This window comes from Xenopus tropicalis, chromosome 2, assembly GCF_000004195.4.
Source record: "Xenopus tropicalis strain Nigerian chromosome 2, UCB_Xtro_10.0, whole genome shotgun sequence".
NCBI lineage: Eukaryota > Metazoa > Chordata > Amphibia > Anura > Pipidae > Xenopus > Xenopus tropicalis.
In genome coordinates, this window is record NC_030678.2 from 49,236,202 (window position 1) to 49,262,969 (window position 26,768).

At 40.8% G+C, this 26,768-nt stretch overlaps 1 protein-coding gene across 1 annotated transcript in view; it reads left to right on the forward strand.

Moving 5' to 3' along the window:
* pitpnm3 (PITPNM family member 3) overlaps positions 1-26,768 on the forward strand; it is a 269,381-nt gene that overhangs the window by 190,165 nt on the left and 52,448 nt on the right. Inside the window, exons 6-7 of the mRNA XM_031896774.1 lie at positions 6,681-6,870; positions 18,752-18,871. Coding sequence (XP_031752634.1) covers positions 6,681-6,870; positions 18,752-18,871 — 310 coding nt within the window. The remainder of the gene's footprint in view (positions 1-6,680; positions 6,871-18,751; positions 18,872-26,768) is intronic.

Genomic DNA, 26,768 nt, shown 5'->3' on the forward strand with positions numbered 1-26,768 from the left:
AAGTTGTGTGTTTACTTCAGAAAGTCTACTATAATTTATATAAATAAGCTGCTATGTAGCCATGGGTGCTATTGTACTCTACAGAACTTATCTGTTATCTGCTATGTAACCTGTGCCTTTTCTTCTTTTTTCCAGCTTGAATGGCTGCCCCCGTGGCTACACAGCAGCTTATTATATAAATTATAGTAGTGTTACTGTAGCAAACACACCCGTTTTACCAGTGCAGGGCAACAGTGCATTATATTTGTATTACTTTAAAGCTCTTTCATTTTTTGAAGTTACTGTTCCTTTAATCTCCTGGTGTCCCAGCATACTTAGTATGACTATAATGATGGCTGCCTTGCCTGCTGTAAAGCTCTTTGGGTCCCATGGGAGAAAAGCAAAATATAAAAATAATTTCTTCCCTAATCAGATTAATGATCTTGCCTGAAGCATGTGTAGAGGAAGTTGAAACGGAATTATAACTGAAGCGTTGGATTAGTTAAAAGCATATAGTACATGGTTTATCAGGAATGAAAAATGAAAAAAAGATGGATAGACATTAAAAAAAAATGTCCTGTGTCTGGAATCAAAGGAGAACCTGTGATAGAATACAAATGTGAGGTTTATGTACAAGCGCAATCACAGCAGTAAAAATTGTTGAAATCTGTCCTATATGAGCTGCATGAGTTCTCCCAATACTCCCCACACTGTTGATCGCAATTACAATATTTTGGAATGACAAGTTAAAGGGATACTGAGATGAACTTGGGATGATCAGCCACTCAAACTGCCCCCATTTAAACACAGCAATTCAGCTTCCTAATGTCTCCTAGGGTGTGTGAATGACATACTGTAGCAAATATTTTTAAAAATCTAAAAGGAACAGTAGACCCCTTTTCAACATTGGTTAAGTAAGGCTTGCGCTGAACATAAGTTTTGTCTGTTGTTTTAATAAGGATTAAGTCTAAAACAACTGGACTTTTCTGAGTTTTTCTTGAAAACGTTTCACCACTCATCCGAGTGGCTTCATCAGTTCAAATGACTGGTAGGGAATTCCCTGGTATTTAAACTCTTGATGGTAGTAGAGTCACAGACATCCAATCACAATGGTTCCATTGAACTTGTTCAGTTAGGTGTTAGCTGAAACTGACAGGTGTAATTTCTTGCTCTAAACAGGGCAAAATGTTTAAATGAAACAAAAGTCTCCATCTACTTCCTGATCCCAAAGAGCAAAGTTGAACAAACCAGCTGTCTCACTGAGAAGCCTCTGTATAATGAGCTGCTCTTTATCTAGAAAATAACAGGCTTTTCAGTGGACCATTGGTCGCAGGAAAGATCATTCGTTTCCCCCACTGACATTCAGGGCTGAATCGTCAGATATGGAAGTAGAAACAATGGGAATTGTACCTCCATCTGCGAATCAGCCCTGAACGCAGATTTTGTTTGGGTGCCTTCAATGGCGCCAGACCAAAAACTTTTAAACCGGCTGATTGGCGAGATGACCGATATCCACAGCCTTTGCGATTTCGGTCATCTCGCTGATCCACCATACACGAACCGGATATCGTACATAACAGGGTTTTGTACGATATCATCGTTTTGTGTATGGCCAATTTTACTCTCCACTGTCACGATTCTGCCCTTCCTGACCCTGCTTGTTAATATGAAGCGCAAAAATGTGACTTATCCTCCCAGTGTTGAACTGGCCCGCCGGGATACCAGGAAAACTGGTGTCAATGGGCCCTTCTGCTCCTATCCATTTGGCTTACTTCATGGTCATTCCCTATTTCTGTATGAAAACAATGAGGCCAAACAGGGCCGGGCCAAGGTATTTTGGCACCCTAGTCAAGGGCTTCAATCAGCGCCCCCCCCCCTTCCTGATTGCCCCCATGTACCTGTGCCAGGCTGCCAGCAGCCATTTTATTGCTCCATGTGCCTGTGCCAGCAGCCATCATATTGCCCCCATGTACCGGTTCCAGCAGACATCATAAAGCTACTATGTACCTGTGCCAGCAGCCATTACATAGCCCCATGTATTTGTGCCAACAGCCATCATATTGCCCTCATGTATCTGTGCCAACAGCCATTGCCACCATGTACCTGTGCCAGTGGCCACCATATTGCCCCCATCTATACTTGTGTCAGCAGCAGCCAATCTCTCATATTGCCCCAAGCCCCCAACCTGTACCAGCAGCCATTATATTGCCCCAAGCCCCCAATCTGTACCTGTGCCAGCAGCCATTATATTGCCCCCAATCTGTACCAGCAGCCATTATATTGCCCTCAATCTGTACCTGTGCCAGCAGCCAATTTATTGCCCCCAATCTGTACCTGTGCCAGCAGCCATTATATTGCCCCCAATCTGTACCTGTGCCAGCAGCCATTATATTGCCCCCAATCTGTACCTGTGCCAGCAGCCATTATATTGCCCCCAATCTGTACCTGTGCCAGCAGCCATTATATTGCCCCCAATCTGTACCTGTGCCAGCAGCCATTATATTGCCCCCAATCTGTACCTGTGCCAGCAGCCATTATATTGCCCCCAATCTGTACCTGTGCCAGCAGCCATTATATTGCCCCCAATCTGTACCTGTGCCAGCAGCCATTATATTGCCCCCAATCTGTACCTGTGCCAGCAGCCATTATATTGCCCCCAATCTCTACCTGTGCCAGCAGCCATTATATTGCCCCCAATCTCTACCTGTGCCAGCAGCCACAACAAGCGTCAGAACTTTCTCTCCACTCTTTGCAAAGCGCCAGCTCTCCCTGTTTGAATGACGGCGTACGCGCGCTACCCCCCTCTGCGCATGCGTCACAGCGCCAGCGTGATAAGAGGAGAGGAGAGCGCTTCAGTTTATTAAAGGTATACGCCGGCAAAGTGAGGGGTGGGGGTGCGCTCCTGGGTCCCGGCAACCGAGTACAGTACAAGTTGAAGAACACACATGCCAGAGAGGGTTAGGGAGGGCGGTTTTTGAAGGCCAAGGCTACCAAGAAAACTAGTTTTAAAAATGAAAAAAAAATGTTTTCCTTTTAAAGTGCGCCCCCCAATGATTGCGCCCTAGGCAGGCGCCTACTCTGCCTACCCCTAGTTCCGGCCCTGAGGCCAAATAGGCCAATTAGGAGAATAAAGAGGTTGAATGAAGACAGAAATACTGTAAGTAATTTGGAGAATGGGCCTATAGTCTAAGGTTTTCTGGTGGGCCCTTGACATCCCAGTCCGACACTGTATCCGCCTGTGCAGGGTAATACTGGATACACTTGTATATACCCCATAGTTCAGGGGACCACTGCACTGTGTATCATAGTGCTCCTGTGCTTGTGGAAGCATGGTTAAACATGTCTGGACTGAAAGCTAAGAGCACATGTACCTCACATACTGTGGGAATAAAAATGATGTGTCAGTCCAACCTCTAATAAGGCGTTAAACTCAGATTTCCGAAAACAAGTTATTATAGTTAAAAGATATTCACAAACAATTTTTAAATGGTTATGTAATTGTGTTTGAAATTCACAGAAAAATAATAACACAATTTCTTTCAGCAATTTCCTATTTCTGTGCTGACAGAGTGTCTGTGATTAGTGTGCTAGTTGTATTTTGTAGAAGAGCATGAAAGCCATTTGGAGCTGTAAGCTCATTTCATGTTCTTTTGACAGCCCAGTTGAGCAGTGGGATATGCACATAGTTATACTTCTTGCTGCCGAGCGACAGTTTGAGGGGAGAGGATAGGAGGGAGAGGGAATTGACGCTGTGAGTGCAAATAGTGCTGCTGATTTTATTCTGTTTCCATATTGCTCAATACAAATTCTCTTTCAAAGTTTATCATATTTGAGAGGGTATTTTAGTTTTATTTTCTGATATAGAAGCTGCGCACCCCCATTTACTGTCAGACAATGATTGTAGTAAATAAATGTAACCCCTACTTGGCTATAAAATAGTTAAACCCAGGCTAGTATAGCTGTGTGCAGTAAAGATGGACGCCAGAAGGTAATGGCAGTTGAACAATAAGAAAAAGTTTATTGTCAGAGACAAATAAAGAGGCAGGGTTAGATCAAATACTCACAAACAGATGGTATATTATAGTAGTACTCTGAAGACAGCAAAGAGAGGATGCACACCGGTTTATCCCACCTCTTTTGGAGTCTGGGCAGGGTAAATGCACTTGGTCAGCTTGGCACCCCTTATGGAAGTAGTGAGGATAGATACTTCAGTCCTCAGGTTGATAACCTCTAGCTTTAAGATTCCTACAGCCGACTGTGAATCAAGGTTGAGATACTGCTTGTCTCCTATGTCTAAACCGTGGCCCTATGCTGAGGCAACATTGCCTGTATGGAAGGGTAATTCCAGATACTTTCCTTGGTTGAGCCAAAACTGCTCTTGCTTCCTTCCCTCTCTATATCTCTTTCCTAGAAAGTGCTCTTACAAGAGTAACTATCTAACTGGTCCTTGTTCACGGGGTCCCTGTCCCTGACTTCTTTAGAGCAGATGGTGACTCTAGGGCAATAATGGCTTTACTGGGGCCTTGTTCTGATCCCAGGCTCAGTGACCTGTTCCTGAGACACAGAGGCAGCGAAAGAGGAAGCCACACCCTCCTGCTAAACACTATATGAGAGTGCAAGGGATGTTGTCAACCCAAATAACCAATAAGGCATAAGAAAAGGGTGAACTAGATACATGGGTCTTTGCCCAGTAACAGTCAAATAAGGAAAGGTAGGGTTTAGAGCTATAGGGATTATTAACCCCTATAGGACCCTACATAAATATTAAGATTATGGCTATGGGGTGATTTTTTTGAATGCTATAGCAGTGATTCTTTCAAATGAATAGAAGTAAGTCCTGTGTTCACCAGTTAGACAGTGTGTTAGTGTTAGACAGACATAGTGCAAACTTACAAACCACAATCAGCCAATTAAAAGTCCTCACATCTCTATTAACTCACACAGGCAATCAAAAACACAAGTTTTCTGATGTACCCTTTCTTTTCACATTGCAACATTTTCAAGTGTCCACATTGCCCATAATATAGTGCAGAGCAATCTCCTATGTTCTGTATAACTCATCACAACATTCCCAGCATATGCACTCAGTACATGCCCTCCTGTCTCATCCTCCCTTCCCAGCCTGGCACGGGTCAATTCATGTCACTCATCCTTTCTGCCAGACTAGTGCATTGAAATGTGTACATACTCTACTACAGTGTCTTCTTTGCCATTACATTAAGGAGCAGATTTATTAATATTCTTATTTGTGTAATTTTCATAGCTTTTTCTACCACAGCAAAACGTGTAATTATGTGATTACAGGCGAATTAAACCCCACAAAAAATCTAAAGCCACAAATGAAGTAAATATTTTACTATTTGCAAAGTACAGCTCCCATTGACATGACCTCGCCAGCTTTTAGATGGCCTAGTTTTGTATTAGAGTTTTTTGTGGTTTTTAAACTTTCATTAAATACATTATTTTCTGAGCGTAAAATTTTGAATCAAGGAAAAGAAAAAAATACGAATGTTTATAAAGCTGCCCTCTTAGTGCTTGAGGTACAAGCACTGCACAGAAAGCTGTAGCAATGGGAATTGGTTATAATGTAATGTGAGCACTTTGTATTACCTATTTAACATGGAGAACTCACCAAAATGCCAACCCGGTCGGGTAAATTCGACCGATATGGCAGAATTTTACATTGACTTCCTAGAGGTCTTTTTTGCTCAGGCTATTCCTGCAGACAACTGGCCATCCAAACTGCACTCCTGTTTGGCACAAACCTACTATGAAATAGCAAGCTCTCCCAGGATCCATGCATATTCAGCTGTCCTCCACAAACAATTGAATACATTAATGGATAGTTACACCCTAATAAAAAAAGAAAAAATTTAATATATACATGTATAAAAACACTGATTGAAATATTATTATTATTAGTGTATAATCCTGTTATCAAAACTTTATAAGACACAAGGGTGCTGTCAGTTTTTAAAATAATTTTAGGTTTTACTGTAGTATTACCCATTGTTGATCCTGCCACCTCCCACTGAAACAAGTGTTTTGAGGCTGTATCAACTGTACAACTGTATTCTTGGCAACTAGTTACTGGAATTAATGGAAACAACATCTGAGATAAACATACAGGATGTACAGTACCATAGTCTGTAAAGCTGTAATTGCCATTGTTCCATTAACAGTTTTTGATATTTTAGAACATAGAGAAATTCAATGTGATGCTGTACATGAACAGGATTACTGTTATTATTAAACTGGTTACAGTTTAAAAACAATATACCGTAGCTTTTTGAATAGTGTATCTTGCCTCTCTACCTTTCTCTGCCCAGCAACGTTATTAGTAATGCACTTTTTAGGTCAGGGATCAGGTTGAAGAAGGTAGCTGTATATACAATAAATCTAGAAACCAAAGTGATGATGTATAGAACATCATTGTCACATATTTCTAGAGCAAACTAAACTTGCAGTATACATGAAAGAACGGTTTTCTTGATTAAGTCAATATATATATATTTTTTTTCAACTTTGTATTTATTTATTCATTCAGTTATATTTATTTACAATATTTCTGATCATGGCATTGGCTTTAAGGTCCTCTTAAATAGTACTACTTTCAGTGCATACTTTTTTATGTGATTTACTGCTGTTACTAACCTTCTATTCATATTCAGATTAGTAAACGCTGCTTTCCTTTTTTTTAGCCTTAACCCTTATAGCTACGATGAAAACTGCCTGAACATTAGCGAAGATCACATACCCTTAGCTGCCTTGCCGCTGCTAGCCATTTCTTCTCCACAGTACCAGGATGCAGTTGCTATGGTGATCAACAGAGCAAACCAAGTTTACAATGAATTCCTGAAGTCTCCAGATGGGGCCAGCTTTAATGGACAGGTATGGAATCATTAACCAGAACTATTTTACCACTGCTGTCATATAAAATCATGACTGCAATGACAGAATGGCTTTAAGTTCATATTCTACCATCTAGAAGAAAACAAATACATGTTGATCAGGTAATGGATATACTTTCATATTTATAAGGGTACTTGGGCAGGCATTATTCTAATATGTTTTCATGAAGCCTTATATAAAAATAGAGCAAACGGAAGCCCAGCTTATAAACCCTGCACAGTTTCAGTTTCACTTAAAAGCATACTGTCATCACATAATTACATCCTTACTATAATTAAAGTTTTAAAGTTCAGAGCTGCTCTTTACTCTGACTTTTCCTCCCTCTCCCATTGTAAATCAGCCAAATGCATAGTGAAACAGCAGTGCAGTATGTTTATGAACCTTTCAGATAAATGGTAATGGATTCTGTCTTGTCTTCTGGGGCACTTAAAGGACAAGGAAACCCTGATTATAAATGCTGGCATCCAGATAGGGCATAGAAAAAGTAGTGTGCGCCCTTATGGCAACATCTGTATATCAAAGCTGCTGTATTTAAAGACTAGAAGCACGGCACTTCCATATAAACATCAGCTCCTGCACTAAGACCAAGACTGGGCACATGTACACAAGGACCTTTGGTACAAGTACAGATTTTTTTGCTTAAAAAAGCGGCCTGCAAGGGGCAAGGGAGTACAACTGTTGGGAAAAGAGAATGTTTGGTTTCCTTGACCTTTAAACACTAAGGGCCCTTACACAAGGGAATTTTTCCTGTGTATTCCCTGCAGTTCATCCTTCCTGTGCCCCAGGAATGCAGAAACAAACCCAGCCCTTTTTTCTGGATTGGCCTGTACACATTAAGGCAAGTAGGTGGCGCACATCAAGTTGTGTTCAGCACTTGCCTGATTGAATACAGCCACATAAGAAGGAATGGGCTGGGTTTCTTCCTGCACTCCCCTGCCATGGTACGCAGGAGCCCTAAGGATACCCCTAAAGGATATATTTATATATATAATTATAAAACTATATACACTTGCATACAACACAATAATAAAATGCCTTTATCCTGAGAAAAGGTTCCAAGATAATAAGCCAGGGGCCCCAGCAGCAATATAAATATCTTGGCTTTTAAAGTCTCACTGTGTAACCCAAATCAATTGCCAGCACCCTATGAATAAGGAGCGTAAAATATAATATCACTTTGCTGGTCAGCCAATAGTCAATATGTTGTTTCCAGTAACCAATCACTTGTCCCGGACAACACATGGTTTTTCTACTGCTGTTGAGGCTTGGGATTGTCTTGTGCAGGATTCTAGGGTTCAGAACACATGCGGATTTAAGCTGCTGATTTGGCCCCTTTAGTGAGAAGCTTATCTGCCCGTGTGTGTGCCCCCTGCCCCTTACTGCCTCCCCAGATATTTGCCCAAAAATCAGAAACATATCTAGAAAGTAAGTTTAAAAAATTGACTGCATTGGTACGATGATGCATTCCAGCATAGATGCCTGTTGTGATCTGATTGTTGGCCTGGGGCCAAATGATTGAAACGGTCCAGCATGTAGTTGCGTAAATCAGGTAAAAATCTGCTCATTTGGCAACCTTGCCAAACAAGCAGATCCTAATGTATATATGTATATATGTATAGCCAGCCTTACTGTAACCCCTCGCCTGTTTCAATCAAATACTCATCTATTTCCACATGTGATTTTTTTTTTGGTTTCTTTGTTAAGATGATGGATAAAAGCTCAGAAGATGAGCAGCATTGTGGCATAGTGCATAACACTGCTACCTTACAGGATAGTATCCTTGAGTTTGATTCCAGCTGGGACACTACAGTGTACCTCTAATTAATTTATATGTTCTCCCCTTGTCTGTATAGGTTTCCTAATGGGTTCTCCGGTCTCTTCCCACACTACAAAAACATATAGGCAGGTTTATTGACTCCTCATAAAATTAACCATAGTGTATGTAAATGTCATAGGGATCTTTGATTGTATGCTTCACTGGGCAAGGGACTGAGGTGAATGATAAGCAATATGTGTAAATGTGTCAATGCTATAAAAGTAATAGATAATAACATCCTCATGCTATGAATATTAAAGAAAGTATCCATTTACAACATGATTTCAATGAATAGGGCTTGTGCTGACGGGCAAAATTTGAACAAATCAGAACAAATCAGGATTCCACTGAGAAACCCAAACAAACTCCATGCCTTACCCCCCTGCTACAGCCTGTTATCTTTTTAGGTAAAGCGCAGCTTACATACTTCTTCTTAGCCAGGCCTGGATTTGTGGAAAGGCCACAAAGGCCTAGGGTTGTGAATTTTTAGGGGTGACATGTAGTGATGAGCAAATCTGTCCCGTTTCGGCTCGCCCCAAATTTGCGAATTTGTTGCCTGCGGCTATTCTTTTGTCACCTGTCACCTTTTGACGCAGGGAATTTTTTCATTGTGTTTCGCAAAACAATCCGCCAATGTCAAAATGAGAAATTCGCCGCGAATCCATGCCTGGCAAAACATTTCACCCATCACTAGTGACATGCAGCCCAGTTGCTATATTGATAGGGAGCCGCACTTTAGACATCAAATCTCCTGTCCTCCTGTGAGTGTTTTCTTCTGGTAGTGCAATGTGCAGGTCTAGTTTGGGGGTGGGTCTTTGAAGAAAAAGGGACACTGCACCTGTACAGGTCATGGTGGCGGGTACTGATGGGGATGTGGTGGAGGCAGGCAGTGAGGGATGAGCTGACCTAAGGTTGCAAAGATTGTAAATCCAGCCCTGTTCTCAGTGGACTGCTGATTTAGACTTTGCTCATTGGGTCCAGGAAGAAGAATGTGATTTTAGTTTAATTTTCACCCTTTTCCCTGTTTAGTACAAGAAATAACAGGAAACGATTGGCAAAAAAATGTTATACCGTCCCTTTAAAACAATCTCTTACTGATCAGTAGCATTCTTGCAGACGGACACCTTATTAGGATGAACTGTGCATAAGCCAAATATTAGGTTATGTTTAGATTTCTAGAGGATCTGCTTACATTTTCCAATTACTATAGCTTTGATTCATTCATTGATTTAAACAAGTCCAAACCCTATCTTAGATTATTGAATGAACACTGGCTCAAATGAGAAAAATCTCCAAGCTGCTGAACTCTGATTAGTTTTACCATCTGCCCAAAATAAGTAAAAGAGTGCACGATTCGTAGCACACACTGGAATTTATTCTGCTCGCCTCATTTTAAATAAGAAATAGCCAATTAGCTCATTTTAAAGAGATAATTCTATTCAAGAGAAAATTCACTATTTGACAAGGGTTTTTTTTTTTATTTGGCATTGCTTTGTGTAATGCACTGTCAAATAATTCAGAAATAATAATTCAGAAGCAAAGGCAGAGGAACGCAGAAGGCATTTATAGTGTATATATTTGCTGGATGAGTTGAGAGTATCTGCTCCCCTGTCAAATGCGGCTTTCTAATCAACACTTTACATAAACATACACAGATAAAAATTAATTTTGTAAATGAATAAAGAGCAGTAAACTGATACACGACAAGAATAAGTTGAAATAAAAAATCTGTACCAAGTATTTGCACATAATCACATTTTTCCAATCCAGAGAGATTATTTTTTGCTTTTATAGCAATTCATGCTGTGGTTATATTGTACTTATTGCTGGTTAGAGTGACTTGCCCTTTGTTCTTTTAAGTCTGTAAGAGTAACCTCCATAGACGCTAGCGGAGTGGTTGTCAAACTGTGGGGCTGCCCCACTAGGAGGGTTGTGGCAGGGGGGCTCAGTCTCTTAGGGTTATGGGTAGAATGCCTCTTTGCTTTCCTAGACGTACCTGGAAGACCAATTTAATTTTGGGGAGAAAACTCATTTGCTGTCCTAGCTATGCTAGGCTGAGTGATTGATTCACCAATATTTTCCTCTATGTGTGAGGAGCTAAGAGGGGCCCTAATCTAACACTGGAACTCCAAGGGTAAATCGCGCATGGCATGTGAAGTAGGCATTAAGGTTGAACTTGATGAACGTGTGTCTTTTTTTAACTATGTAAGTAGAGTCACTCTGTAGACCAGTGATCCCCAACCAGTGGCTCACTAGCAACATGTTGCTTCCCAATCCCTTTGATGCTGCTCCCAGTGGCCTTAAAGCTGGTGCTCATTTTTAAATTTCTGACTTGGAGACAAGTTTTGGAGGCATAACGACCATAAGCCAACATCATTCTACAAGTTAGAAAAAAAAGCAAAGATATGATTGGTTGCTATAGGCTCGCACACTATAATAAATATGCCCCCATGTGTACTGACAAACAGAGCCTCCTATAGTCTGCCAGTCCACATTGGCTGCCAAATAACCAATCACAGCCTTTACTGGTCTCCTCTTGGGAACTTTTTTTATGCTTGTATTTCTCCCCAACTTTTTTCAATATTTAAATGTTGCTCACAGGTAAAACATGTTGGAACCCCTGCTCTAGAAAAAGGGACCACAAAAGGTACCCTTGGGACAAACGGTAGTGGTGATCTGGAAGGTACAGTGTGCTACGAAGGGTGAGAGAGGTTTAAATGCTTGACATAGTGGATGGAATTTACTGAAGGTTTTGTTCTTCTTAAATGTATCTTTTGCTGACCCTTTATCAGATCACTGTAATGGAAGATTCTGGTGGGGCCTTGTTTGAAGCTAATTTGCACATCATTTTACCCCATTACAATTCCCATAAGATGGTATCTACATTGCTTTGCAGTTCCTCCATGAAATCAGGTAGCTCATTTTTAACTATATATAACATACACAATACACTGTCTTTCTAGACAAATAGATATGGAATATAATGGCAAAAAGAAAATCTCTGGCGACAAGACCATTATCCTATGTCACGGAGAGAGCATGCCTTGATAAAAGCGAAGAAAAATGATGGTACGTTCTTGTATTAATAAAGCTAGTTTTATCAGCTCACAGCCCACAGCTATAGGGGAAAAAACCAGTTCAGAGGGGAAATGATGCCTTTTCATTTTAATGTGGACATAGAAGTCACTGTATAGGTACTCTTCATAAGTCATCACATATTAAAAAGTATGGTCTGTTTCATATGTCATATGAACACTGTGCTTTGTGTGCATACAATAAGGCCTTTTCCAATGAATACCAATATTAGAACCAAGTATATTTATTTTATTTGCTGCCTTTGTGCCAAGCAATATTGTTGATAAAAGCTGCAAGGCAGCCACTTGGGACTGGCTATTCACATCTATTTGTTCCCTGTGAGCCTGCAACACATCATTATGACATTTTTCACTTGTCAACATATCCATCAGTGTGCTGTATTTCAAATAGATTTACTATAAAATAGGTCCTAGTTCCTAAAGTAAATCTGTTATGGTCCCTTTATGAGATGCAATAAAGCAATTATCCCAAATGTAAATGCAGTCCAGCAATCAAGAGCTGGTAAAAAACAAATGTTTAATTTAAAATAAATGGCAGCACTGGCCTCCCTCTGTTCTCCAGTGACCAATCTGCCTGTGGGATATAGGCTTAGTTTGAAATGATAGTGGAAATGTAGTGCTGCCCCATCCTACCCCAACCAGTGGCTCAGGAGCAACATGTTACTCACCAACTCCTTGGATCTTACTTCCAGTGGCCTCAAAGCAGATTCTTATGATTAAATTACTGGTTTGGAGTCACATTTTGGTTGAATTAAAAACAGCTGCACTGTCAAAGAGAACCTCATGTAGGCTGCCAGCCCACATTGGGGATAGGAAATAGCCAATCACAACCCCTTTTTAGCACCCCAGGAATGATATTTTATACTTTTGTTGTCCCCCAACTGTGTTTACATTTGAATGTGGCTCACAGGTAAAAAAGGTTAGGGACCTCTGTCCAGCACCTTAAAAAGCTAAAAGCATAACCCAGGGGTAGATTTATTGTAGACATTTAATGATGCTATTAGTTTAGAGGGGGTAGTGCAAATGTAACAATGCCCATAGCAATAAGCATACCTGGCCCATCAAACATCCCGTAATAACTATGGTAGGAGCTAGATCTAATGACTGCATTTGAAACGTTTAATTAAAAGCCAAGCTTTTTAAAAAAAAAATAAAAAAATTGCCTGTTCCTGCTTACTTAACAAAAACATTTTACTACTTCATTTAACCTTTGATACTTGATTTGTAGTTTATTGGATCCAGACAGCTGTGTTTAACATATTGGCATAATGCTATTGTAGAATTATTAAATCTGCTTTATGCTTGTAAGGGTTAATGAACTTGGTATCTGGGGGGAGGGATTGTGGATGGGATTTTGGCCAAAGATCATCAGTGGCCTCATCAGAGCTCCAAATGTTACCTTCATTTCCTACTATTAATGCAGCGGTGCCCAGTGGTACCTAATAAACAAAGTCCTGTACTTGATGGAACTTACAAAAAAGCAGTGATCAATATATATCAGTGTTTTGATCACTCTCAAGGACCAACTGACACCCTCAAGTACTTTTATGTGCATTTGACGTATGTTTGAGGTGCAGCTTGGAGCGCACAAAAATGCATCAGCTAATGGATTCCTTTATATACTGCTTGTTTGTACGTATGAGCATTCAGATTATGGGTGTTCAGACATTTAATTGCATTTTAAACACAATATGCTGCCTTTTATTGCACTTGACGGGTGGTAACGACAATAGAATAAAGTGTTGCAACTTCCCAAAACGCACTTAGTTGCATTTATAAAAAAATATTAATGTATATATATATGTGTTTAACAGCATGTATTTTTAGCAAGTATTAAAAAGTAAAATCTAGCCCTTAGGCTGATGCCAGACGTGGCGTAGGGCTGATATTTTCGGCAAGCGGAAAAATGCTTGGCGAAAATACAGCCCTACGCCTGCTACTTGTGACTTTGCATTCTCTTGCGTTTTCATGCGTATATCGGCTACGTGTGCCTGCACCCGAGCGTATCTCATTCATTCGGGTGCAGGCACAAGTAGCAGACGTAGGGCTGAATTTTCGCCAATCGTTTTTCCGCTTGCCGAAAATATCAGCCCTACGCCACGTCTGGCATCAGCCTAATACTTTCGGTTTATTGGGGAGTCAATTGTATTCAGCAGCATAGGAAGCAGCTCAGGTAGTTGCTGTGTAATCTCCAGTAATTAAAGTAAAATTAAATCAAAGGCCACTAGGGCTGCCACACCCACACCCCCTCTGGGGCCCCCGCCGTCTGCCCTTCCACCCACCAGCAGCCCCTTCCACTACCCCAGCACCCCGCGTACCTTATACTTACTTTTGCTGCAATCGGGGGAGGGAGGGCAGTGGGGTAGCAATAGAGGAAGGAAGGCAGGGATCAGTTCTGAGTTATAACAAATACAGGTATCGGACCCCTTATCCGGAAACCCGTTATCCAGAAAGCTCCGAATTACGGAAAGCGCATCTCCCATAGACTCCATTATAAGCAAATAATTCAGAATTTTAAAACTGATTTCCTTTTTTTATGTAGTAATAAAACAGAACCTTGTAACTGATCCCAACTAAGATATAAATAATCCTTATTGGATGCAAAACAATCCTATTGGGTTTAATTCATGTTTTATTAATTTTTTAGTAGACTTAAGGTATGGAGATCCAAATTACGGAAAGACCCCTTATCCGGAATACCCTTGGTCCCGAGCATTCTGGATAATGGGTCCTATACCTGTACCAACATTTATCTGTCTAGGAAATACAGCAATGTAACAAAGCCCTACTGATAAGACTAAATAACAGGAAAACAATGAATTCCATAAAAAGGGGTCTGCCTTTTCTTGAGACCAAGCAGGATATAAAGGACCAATTTCTGGGCACCTCCGAGCAGCTACTAATCTCCAGGTGTGACATATCATATAGGGACACGCAGATACCTGACCTACTGGTCATAGATAACTAAACAGATATTCAATGCCATCTTTTGGGTAAAGGTGGTATTACAACAAATATACTGGCTTCAAGTGTTTTTATTTGAACAGTCAGTTCCCCAACCCATATTTCCACTTCTGGCTAAATCAAGAGAGTAAGGAAATATTTCTTTTGGAAAAATTAATATATTTTTGAAATTTTGAAAATATAAATTTGAACTCTAATCAGAAATGAGACTTGATTTTGCCTTAGGGAATGTAGCATGGTAATTCACTTTATAGCACCTTTACCTATCCATTATTATCTATATAGTGAGCCACCTACTGCCTTGGAGAATATCAAAGCTCTTCATATCCATTCAAATCTCTTCAACTATGCGCTTTATAAAAGCAATACCCCTTGCGCTGGTTCATGCAGTCCCCCTTGCGCTGGTTATGCAGTCCTCCTTGCGCTGCTTCATGCAGTCCTCCTTGCGCTGGTTCATGCAGTCCTCCTTGCGCTGCTTCATGCAGTCCTCCTTGCGCTGGTTCATGCAGTCCTCCTTGCGCTGCTTCATGCAGTCCCCCTTGCGCTGCTTCATGCAGTCCTCCTTGCACTGCTTCATGCAGTCCTCCTTGCACTGCTTCATGCAGTCCTCCTTGCATGCGCTGCTTCATGCAGTCCCCCTTGCGCTGGTTCATGCAGTCCTCCTTGCGCTGCTTCATGCAGTCCCCCTTGCACTGCTTCATGCAGTCCTCCTTGCACTGCTTCATGCAGTCCTCCTTGCGCTGCTTCATGCAGTCCCCCTTGCGCTGGTTCATGCAGTCCTCCTTGCGCTGCTTCATGCAGTCCCCCTTGCGCTGGTTCATGCAGTCCTCCTTGCACTGCTTCATGCAGTCCTCCTTGCATGCGCTGCTTCATGCAGTCCCCCTTGCGCTGGTTCATGCAGTCCTCCTTGCGCTGCTTCATGCAGTCCCCCTTGCACTGCTTCATGCAGTCCTCCTTGCGCTGCTTCATGCAGTCCTCCTTGCGCTGCTTCATGCAGTCCCCCTTGCGCTGGTTCATGCAGTCCTCCTTGCGCTGCTTCATGCAGTCCCCCTTGCGCTGCTTCATGCAGTCCTCCTTGCGCTGCTTCATGCATTCCCCCTTGCGCTGCTTCATGCAGTCCTCCTTGCGCTGCTTCATGCAGTCCCCCTTGCGCTGCTTCATGCAGTCCTCCTTGCGCTGCTTCATGCAGTCCCCCTTGCGCTGCTTCATGCAGTCCCCCTTGCGCTGGTTCATGCAGTCCTCCTTGCGCTGCTTCATGCAGTCCCCCTTGCGCTGCTTCATGCAGTCCTCCTTGCACTGCTTCATGCAGTCCTCCTTGCATGCGCTGCTTCATGCAGTCCCCCTTGCGCTGGTTCATGCAGTCCTCCTTGCGCTGCTTCATGCAGTCCCCCTTGCACTGCTTCATGCAGTCCTCCTTGCACTGCTTCATGCAGTCCTCCTTGCGCTGCTTCATGCAGTCCCCCTTGCGCTGGTTCATGCAGTCCACCTTGCGCTGGTTCATGCAGTCCTCCTTGCGCTGCTTCATGCAGTCCCCCTTGCGCTGCTTCATGCAGTCCTCCTTGCACTGCTTCATGCAGTCCTCCTTGCACTGCTTCATGCAGTCCTCCTTGCGCTGCTTCATGCAGTCCCCCTTGCGCTGCTTCATGCAGTCCCCCTTGCGCTGCTTCATGCAGTCCTCCTTGCGCTGCTTCATGCAGTCCTCCTTGCGCTGCTTCATGCAGTCCCCCTTGCGCTGCTTCATGCAGTCCCCCTTGCGCTGCTTCATGCATTTCAGGTAAGAACAGGGAGAAGCGCAAAGGGTCACCATTGGCTCTAGACCCAGAAATTTCCATGAGCAGAGTGTTGTTATAGGACTGCTTTCAATAATTTTTCTACATAGCTTTACCAATCCCTGCTAATAATTACTTTTAATGCTGTAAAAAAGTTAAACAATATATCAGACGCATGCTATCACATGGGGCTTCCATCAGTTATTCAGTTTATTGGAATTAGAGAAAAGGCTTCCTAATAATATTTAGACTATAGTTAGGGAAACTGGGAGCTTAATAGGATTAAACAGGAAAAATATGAGCAATCTCACTGCAGTTTATACCAAGAAGTAACAGCTCGACATGGGCTCCACTGTAATACAAGAAACCACCCACGTTGCCCACACTCTAATCTGTTTGTTTAATAACATTAATGTGATTTATTTTGGAGGATATCTGAATTTCTGAGTAGACTCTGGCTTAAAGCCACATTAATAAGCACTAGTGCGGTGTGCCTGGTGAAAGAGCTGAAAGGCAAGATTAGACCAAATAATATTAAGCCAATTACAGCAGGATATTATATTTATACTAAGAAAGGCTGTAGTTAGTTCCAGGAAACTGTACATTTCCCTTTGTTAATCGGCAAAACATTCTTATTACCTCCTAAACCCAAGGAGCTGCAAATGGAAACTGGACCTTCATTTAGAATTAGAACTGCTGATTATTTATCACATTATTACACTGCACTTAACTTAAATGCCATTTTCCAGATGTTTTAAGGCATTAAGGGGAAGAGAAAACAGTCCAGCCATACATCCCACATTTATCATCCTCTTAGGATACGGTTGGGAGAATGGAATAATATCTGTAAACAGGAAAACAGCTGCATAATTATAAAACAATTAGCATTTTGCAATATGATATTCATCATTGCGTCATTGTAAATAACTTGTGGATTAGGACGTTTTATTACATACACTGTATACTGGAGCAAGACGTAGAACACACAGGTTTGCTAAAGGCACATAGGGGGCGATTCACTAAAGGTCGATAACGCTTATCGTATGCTTTTATGCGTTAAAAAGCATGCGATAATTAAGTCCCGATTCATCAAAGTCATTTCGCTAGCGTTAAGGCGCATATCGCAATGCGTTATTTACCTCGCATTGCGTTAATTCTCGCATATAAATAATACTAACGCATGATTCGAAAAACACATATGAAGCGTTAAGCGCGCTAAATATCGCATTAGTCTGTGCGAATATTAACACCTACTTGGGGCAGCCGGTACTTAAAGAAAATTGTGGTTCATGAGCTTTTGGCAACACAATATGGACTTTGCAGTGTGATTTACTCAAGTATGTGTTGGCCCTAGAGTGATGTAGCCTCCAGTTTGCAGGGAAATAGTAATTATTAGAACAGTAGTTTTCCGAAGGTAATGGGTAAGTGTGTAAATCATGCTCTAATATAGCAAGTGGCAAAATATATAGAGCGCAGTGGGAAATAACACACTCAGCAGGAATTAACGCAAGAAAAACGCTCATCGCGAGTTAAATAACGCAAAGAACATTGCGTCTTAATTATGACGCCTGTCCTTTTAGTGAATCGAGTGTTAAGTCGCAAAAAATAAGAAGCGATAAAAATTTTAACGCATGCTATAAATAGTGCTCGTTTTATCATCCTTTTTCCCCTATACCAATGCTGGGGAAGGGTGTAAAGGGCAAAACATCTTAATATCGTTCCTCCTTTAGTCTTAACCTGTTGGTTAACTTTATGGTGTGGGTCACGTTTTTGTTGTCTTTGTCATTTTATTAAACCTTCTAGTGCCATAGATTATATTTCATTATAGATTATACATTATCATAGATTATATTTCATTTTATTTTTAGATGGGCATCTACAAAGTTTTCAATTAACACTTTACTTTTCCCAGCAATATTTAGTCAGAAAAATGTTCTACATATTTGTAATTTGGATTTCTTCCATGACAGTTCCTGGAAATGCTGCAAATATGTGTCCATTGCCTAAAACATGTACCCATTATTTTGCCTATTCATTGCCATTTTAAGAATGTTAGACTGTTATGCCAATGGTATAGCTTGTGATGAGACTGCCACACCTTTACATATTAATAATTCTGAGGTTTCTGTTAGGAGGCAACACAGCTATAAACTTTGCTTTCATTTTTAGTGTCATTTAATTCTGAATATAACATATTTGGATTTATGTTTTGCCAGGTGTGTCTCATCGGAGACTGTGTGGGAGGCATTTTGGGGTTTGACGCCCTTTGTTACAGCGGTAAGACACCTGGAGAGAGCCAGAACAGTAGCCGAAGAGGAAGCTGCAGTAGCATTCAGGTATGGTCAACTGTAGGGCTGTCACTAAAAGCTCTTTCTGTCTAATACAATTCATACATCACACATTATATTTAAAGTAAATCTGAACGTTTGACAGTGGAAAAGAAGTTAAACTGGAATGATTATAACAGGAAACCATCCTCATGGGTGTTTTGTGGGACATAGGAGAGGTGTTCTTTAAGATACTGTTAAGTAGAGTGTAGCTTCCCAGAGACAATCATTTAATATAAAGAAATGACTGCCAATTTAATCTGTCCTGATAATATTGTATAATAGTTATGATGTATTGATGTATTGTGTGTTGCCAGAACTAACAAATTCAGATTACTTTCATTGCTTTCAGTTGTTATGAAGCTGTCTTGGGAATTTGTAGGGACATTTCTTTGGCACAGCGGTGACAAACTTCCCATGTCTACCCTTCATATCACCTGAAGGTTAAAACAGCTCAGCTACCATGGTCAGTGTGATTCCCATTTAAGTAATGGTCAACACTTTACTCCTAGGTCATATTGCCAGGAGGCCAGTATTTGTGTTCTGGCAGACCTTTGGGAAAAATAAATTTAAGATTTTTTTTATATTCTTCATTCATTGCTTTCCCCCCTGATAGATCTGTTCTGGGCTTTTTATGACATGGCTAGAACCGCTGAAATCGTTGAAAGTTGGCCCACATTTAATTAAAGCCTCATACCATTATAGAAGCTAATCAACTTACATATAATGACATTCAGTTCTATATCTGATTATTTATGGTGCTAGAGAAGATTCACAGTTATGCCAGCTTTGTTAGGTGAGGTGTCAACTTTCATTTAAATAAAGCAAACAGTTTTCTGCTTCCAGGCTTTTACATATTTACAGAAGCCAGGTCCAGTTGAGAGATTTAATTTGTATTACATTTATTACATAAAGTAAATTTATGTAATAAACTTTAATCTATTACATAAATGTAATAATAAAGTGATGTGTATGTCCTCTTTTTCTTTCTTCAGGCCAAAAATAGATTTAAACAAATCCATTTTTCTTATATTTCGCTTCTGTATTCTGTTTTGGGGTAGAGAGCAGACCTCCTAGTTACAAGAAATGGGAAGAAAAGCCTGATAAGTATTATATATAAAGGAAAATTATAACCCCATAATGAATACTTAACCACAATGGCAATTCTGGGGCTGCCGGAGACAGCAGCCTGATGCCGCCCCATCTCTCTCGCTTCGCACTTAGAACTTTAGCGTTGGAGTGGGTACAGAGGGGGCCGCATTACAGAGCTGAATTGTCTTTTAAAAAAAGAAAATTTGGCTCTTAAAATTTCCAGAGGCTGTCCTATTAAAAATCTTACCAAACTGGAATACCTATATATATATATATATATACCATTTTTGTGACAGTCTGTGTGCTCCCTCAGAGATCACCTTACAGGAAATAATGCAGCTCTAACAGGAAGTAGTGTGGGAGTAAAAGGCAGAACTGGCCATTAATTGGCTGATGGGACCTAGCATGTATGTGCACCCTTGGTGGGCAGACCTTATTACTTAAAATGGCAATTTTTTATTTAGGATTACCCAATGGCACACACAACTAAAAAGTACAATTTTATGAAAATGTAGATGAAGCAGGGTTTTACATATAAGCTGGTTTATGCAAAATATTTTTATTTGGGGGTATAGTTTTCATTTAAGGTTAAATAACTTTATGTTAAACCTTGTAGCCCCTGTTTCTTCAATAGATTTTTATGATTACTTATTAGAACAGTTTTTGTAAGTATCAGTTCCCTTCCCCAATGTCCCATCATCCCAAGTTGCAAATAAGCATTTGTTAAATTTCTTTGCATAAAAATTATTGAAGCTCGAATGCAGCATTTCATAATATGTTCTTTTGATCTTGATGAGCACTCCACCCTCACTTTCCCATTTCTTAGTAGAACCTACGGTACACTAACCCAAGGGGTTAACTTCCCCTAGTGCTCGGAAAGTCTGGGTTTTCTTTCCATTGCCATTTCCGAGGAAGTGTCCCTTATTGGCCCAGGGATAGTTTGACCAGCTCCTGTCCTACATTTATTTGCATACATGGCTCTTCCTCTTGGGACTCCACCTATTATCAGTGGTGGATAATGATGGGGTGTCAGGGAGCGGAATACCCAAGGCCTAAAATAACTCAAACTATTGTGAACACATGGCTGCAGGGACCCCATAAATAAGGATCAGTTAGTGAGAGCCTGATGTAGTAGGGTTAGTTATCTGAGTGGGTACCCCAGTGTGGTAGAGCTCAGGGTAGTGTGTATTCACTTGGAGCACCACTGGTTGAAGTTCAGCTATATCACCCTTCTTCTGGTGAGGGCCAATCTGAGGTAGAGGGTTGCAATGTAGCAGTGCTCTAATAGTCAGCAGCTGAGGTAAGGAGGGATTTCATTAAACCAACTGTTACATGTTTGTTACGGTAGGCTTAATTATAGAAACTTTTGCCTGAACTACTTTTTAAAATTTCCAGACTTTATCATTATATCAGATGATGTCTGAAGCTCTTCTGTGTGATTATTTTTTGTTTCACGTATTTTAATGCCAAATGCTGATGTTTGGATGAAGCTAATCTATAAAATTGACTTAGGCATTTGGATCATGTCATGCATTCTATTGACTTGATGCATAATTGGCTATTGTACAATAGAAGACTGACTTCCTTGACTATGTAACATTCCTACTTTGTCCTAGGGAATATAACTGTGCAATATAACTGCAGGGGCTTGTTTGCATCTGTTAGTTTGGTGCTTAAAACCGGAACATTTTTTGAGGTTAAAGAGACAGTTGTATAAAACAAGGATAGATCATTAAAGCTATACTCAGTGTTGGACTGAAGTGCTAGGGGCTCACTAGGAACCCAAACTGTAGGGCCCCTGCCACTGTACAATACTGCAGAACCCCATACACATGACACACCAAGCCCACCTCACCACTCACTGCCTGCTTGTGGATACAATTAACCACCACATACGAACTGCGGGTGACCCAATTGAATGAGTCCGGTGAGTAAACAGGAAACCAGTTGTCATCTCCTTGTGGGACCTATGCCCACCAAGAGCATTTTCTATCCGTCAGCTAGCTCACAGTAAATAAATCATGGGCCTAAGCCCCCAACTGGCAAGCATTCCCCAGCAGCTTACACAGTACAGTAAAGCACTTTTTAAATTATAATAACTAACATACTGTGACCATTACACACTCCACGGTGTTAAAAAAAAAAAGCCATATCCCCCTATCTGCATGCTCCATCAGCAGTCCAGGGTTGTTGTACTCCAACCTAATCATCTGCAAAGAGTTTTTCTTAGGGATGCACCGAATCCTGGATTTGGTTCGGGATTCAGCTGAATCCCAGCGTTTTTTTAAGGATTCGGTTTTGGCCGGATCTGCGGCCCCGGCCCACCCAAATCTGAACCCTAATTAGCATAAATTGTCATATGCTAATTAGAATTTGGAAAGGGTTAAATGGGTAATGAAAATGTTTTTAACCCCTTCCAATCCTAATTAGCATATGCTAATTAGGATTCAGATTCGGTTCGGGATTCGGCCGAATCCTGCTGGGTGCTCCAGTGGGCAATGCTGTGTACCATGTTAGCACTAAATTAAAGGTGAACTAAACCCCCCAGACAAAAGACTCATCCACTGCCATCTAATATTCCCACTCCCTGCTCCCTCCCTGCAGAGTCTACTTAAGTGAAGATAGTAAAGGTGACCTATACAAACAGAACAGTGCAATGGAGCCAAAAGGCTCCATCTTCTGAATCTTTGTGTTCTCTTCGGATCAGTTGCTGATCTTGCTGGCACATGTGCAGTTGAAGGTAATCCCGGAATATCCTTAAGTTTGTATGGTCCAGCAAGCTCCATGTTGCTGAACTGATCCCAAGAGAACCCAAGGCTCAGAAGATGGCGCTGCTCTGTTCTGTTTGTATAGATCAGCTTTACTATCAGAGACATTGTCTACTGAAAGTGGATAGGGGCTTTTGCCTTGGGGAGGGTTAATTCTCCTTTAATAAAGGTAATATTTTTTAGGAAACCCAAGTTGCCCACTTGCTATAGCATTTCTAACAAACTTGTCTTGAGCCAGAGCTAAGTATTACATGTATCTCTAAAAATCCTGGTAACATAATTGAAAATAACAGTAAAGCATAAAAGTTAAATGTTAATGTACCTTCAATACTAGTGATGGGCGAAATGTTTCGCCAGGCATGGATTCGCGGCAAATTTCCGCGTTTCGCCATTGGCGGATTGTCTCGCGAAACGGATGAAAAAATTTGCCGCGGAAAAATTGCCCGCACGTCTAAAAATTGGCGCCGGTGTCAAAAAAGAATAGTTGCGGGCATCAAAAGAATAGCCGTGCAACTAAATAATAGCCACGCAACAAAATAATAGCCGCGGGCGACAATTTTTTTTGCCGCACGACATTTTCGCCGTTTAGCGAATTTTTGGCGTTTCACGAATCTTTTGAAAGATTTGCGAATTTTTCGGCGAAGCGAAACGGAACAGATTCGCTCATCACTATTCAATACCTTATTTTGAACCCAGCACAAAATTGGACCCGTTATCCAGAATGCTCGGGACCAAGGGTTTTCCGGATAAGGGGTCTTTCTGTAATTTAGATCTTCATACCTTAAGTCTACTAAAAAATCAATAAAACATTAAATAAACCCAATAGAATTGTTTTGCCTCCAATAAGGATCAATTATATCTTAGTTGGGATCAAGTACAAGGTACTGTTTTATTATTACAGAGAAAAAGGAAATCAATTTTAAAAATCGGAAGTATTTGATTAAAATGGAGTCTATGGGAGACAGGCTTTCCGTAATTCGGAGCTTTCTGGATAATGGGTTTCCGGATAAGGGATCCCATACCTGTATTAAGATAATCACAAGTCAATCTGTACCTTATTTTTTCATATAGTGTGTGTCAGCTTTACAGATCTCCCAGTGGAAAGCTGGGTAATTGTCTACTGTTGGTCCCATATACCCAGTAACTGAGATAGGAACAGAATCATATTTTAGACAAGGTCTTTGAACTTATCCTTGATTCCACATTACATCGTCAGTGTGCGACCACAGTGATATTGTTGTGTTTACATTCGACAAACCATTTCACCCTTTTCAGTTTATTTATGGCATTTTTTTAAGAAAATGATTTTATAAAAACCAGTTAAAAAATTGAAAGTAGCAATAATGTAACAAAATGACATTCCCAAACAAAGTGCTGCGTAAATGCAACTGCAAGTTTCTATATCTTTAAAATATGATTTGAATGACAGGGAAATAAAACAGTTAACTTTTCATTTGTTTGCCTGTAGGGAATAGAATATATCTTCAGATGCAAACTGGCACAGATATTGCTAGACAGAGGAGCTTATTCTTATAATATGCTAAATAAAAAGAAGATGCATTGCAAAGCACTGATGGAGATTGGTATTCACTGTAAATAAGAGTATGGAAGAACAGCATGCAGAAACATTGATAATGCTGGTTATATCATGTAAATCCCTACAGGCATCTTAAAGGGAAGCAAGTCATGCTCATTGGATAGATGGGTTATGAAAATACAGGTATATGATTAATAATCCGGAATGCATAGGAACTTGGGGTTTTCAGATAAGGAATATTTCTATCATTTTCTGTAATCACAATACCTTAAGTCTTCTAGAAATCATTTAAACATTAAATAAACCAAATAGTTACATAGTTACATAGGGTTGAAAAAAGACCAGAGTCCATCAAGTTCAACCCATCCAAGTAAACCCAGCACACACAACCCACACCTAACAATCTATACACTCACATACATAAACTATATATATACAACCACTAATACTAACTGTAGATATTAGTATCACAATAGCCTTGGATATTCTGATTGTTCAAGAACTCATCCAGGCCCCTCTTAAAGGCATTAACAGAATCTGCCATTACCACATCACTAGGAAGGGCATTCCACAGCCTCACTGCCCTCACCGTGAAAAACCACCTACGCTGCTTCAAATGGAAGCTCCGTTCCTCTAATCTAAAGGGGTGACCTCTGGTGCGCTGATTGTTTTTATGGGAAAAAAGAACACCCCCCATCTGCCTATAATCCCCTCTAATGTACTTGTACAGAGTAATCATGTCCCCTCGCAAGCGCCTCTTTTCCAGAGAAAACAACCCCAACCTTGGCAGTCTAACCTCATAGCTTAAATCTTCCATCCCCTTTACCAGTTTAGTTGCACGTCTCTGCACTCTCTCCAGCTCATTGGAGCCCAAAACTGCACTGCATACTTGCACTGCACCTTGAGTCAATGCCCTTTTTTATACAAGACAGCACTTTATTTGCTTTAGTAGCCATAGAATGACACTGCCTGGAATTAGACAACTTGTTATCTACAAAAACCCCTAGATCCTTCTCCATTAAGGATACCCCCAACAAACTAGATATTTGCGTTTATATTATTTCTACCAAAGTGCATAACTTTGCACTTATCAACATTGAACCTCATTTTCCAGTTTGCTGCCCAGTTGTTTTGCCACCAGTATGGGTTCTTGGAGCTTGCCTTCAGTATCATTATTGTTACTGTGGGTGGGAGGGAGGAACGATTGCTGATTTAGTTCCTGCAGCTCCCCTTTACCTTCTGCTCAATTCAAGACTTAGAAACCACAAGAAAAAGGCAGCTTCTATCCCTCTCCATCAGGTTTGGACTGGGTGGTGCAGGGCCCACCCGGCTTCTGCCTCAGGGACCCCTGCATCCCCCCAATGCTAACTTGTGTCCACTGTGCACTGTGCACTCTGCACCTAGCACCAGATTTTAGCACTTTTTAAATGAACACTAAGCTCATTTTGTACCCCTGCTGTGTTCTGTTGTCCCAAAATTCATACAGAGCAGATATGTTCATAGCTCAATTCCTAACTAAATTGGTAACACCACCCATGTATGGTTACACAAAAATCACATATAGAGCTATTAATCAAACATTGGCACCATTGACTAAACCTGATGATGTACTTATATCTGAACTGCCAGACAGCCACATACAGCATTAGACTACCCAGAAAGCCACATGTGAAATACTCTTTGTAATAGGTGGTATCCAATTAGCGTGTTCACATGTGTATGACACATATAGAATACAGTTAAAAAGCTACATCTTCTGCATAAAAAATGAATGAATATTTCTATAGTTTGAATGTTCTGTTACTTTTGTTAATTGCAGAATGTTATTTATGTACTTTTTTATTCACATTATAGATGTGCTAGCTTAAAGGGTGCAGGGCTGACACAGTTGCCAGGGTGGTAGTGAATTGTTGTGATGTTTTGAGCCTGGAAGAGAATGTAAAAAATAGCTAAAGAATGAAATTACCTGAGCTCTACGTGCGGGTTTGATGGGTAGAATGAAGCTTCCTGAGCCTGCTTGTACTGTTCTGGCTACACCCCATCATTACTGACTGTTTTATATTCCTCAGCATCTATTGCTGTGAGTTTAGCATGTTTTTGAGACACCTCTGCAGACACGGGTGTGGGAAAACATGTCATGTTTGATCACCACAAGGGACAGTGGAACAATTACTGCAAAGATTCTGCTTTTACTTGTCCAATAAATCATTCTTATAATATATTCCACACGCTATGCTTAGTAGATCATTGCTTTAATTTTGAATACCTTGTGCACACTGCTAGCTATTATTTCTAGTGATGGGCAAAATAATTTGCAGCAAATTTCCGCATTTCACCATTGGCAGATTTTTTTGCGAAACAGGAGACAAAATTCGCTGAGAAAAAATTAGCTATGTGTCAGAAAATTGTCGCCTGCGTCAAAAAAATTGTTGTGCGTGTAAAAAAAATGACAGCGTCAAGATAAAGATTGCACACATGATTTTTGTTATGCGAGCAGCAAAATATTGTT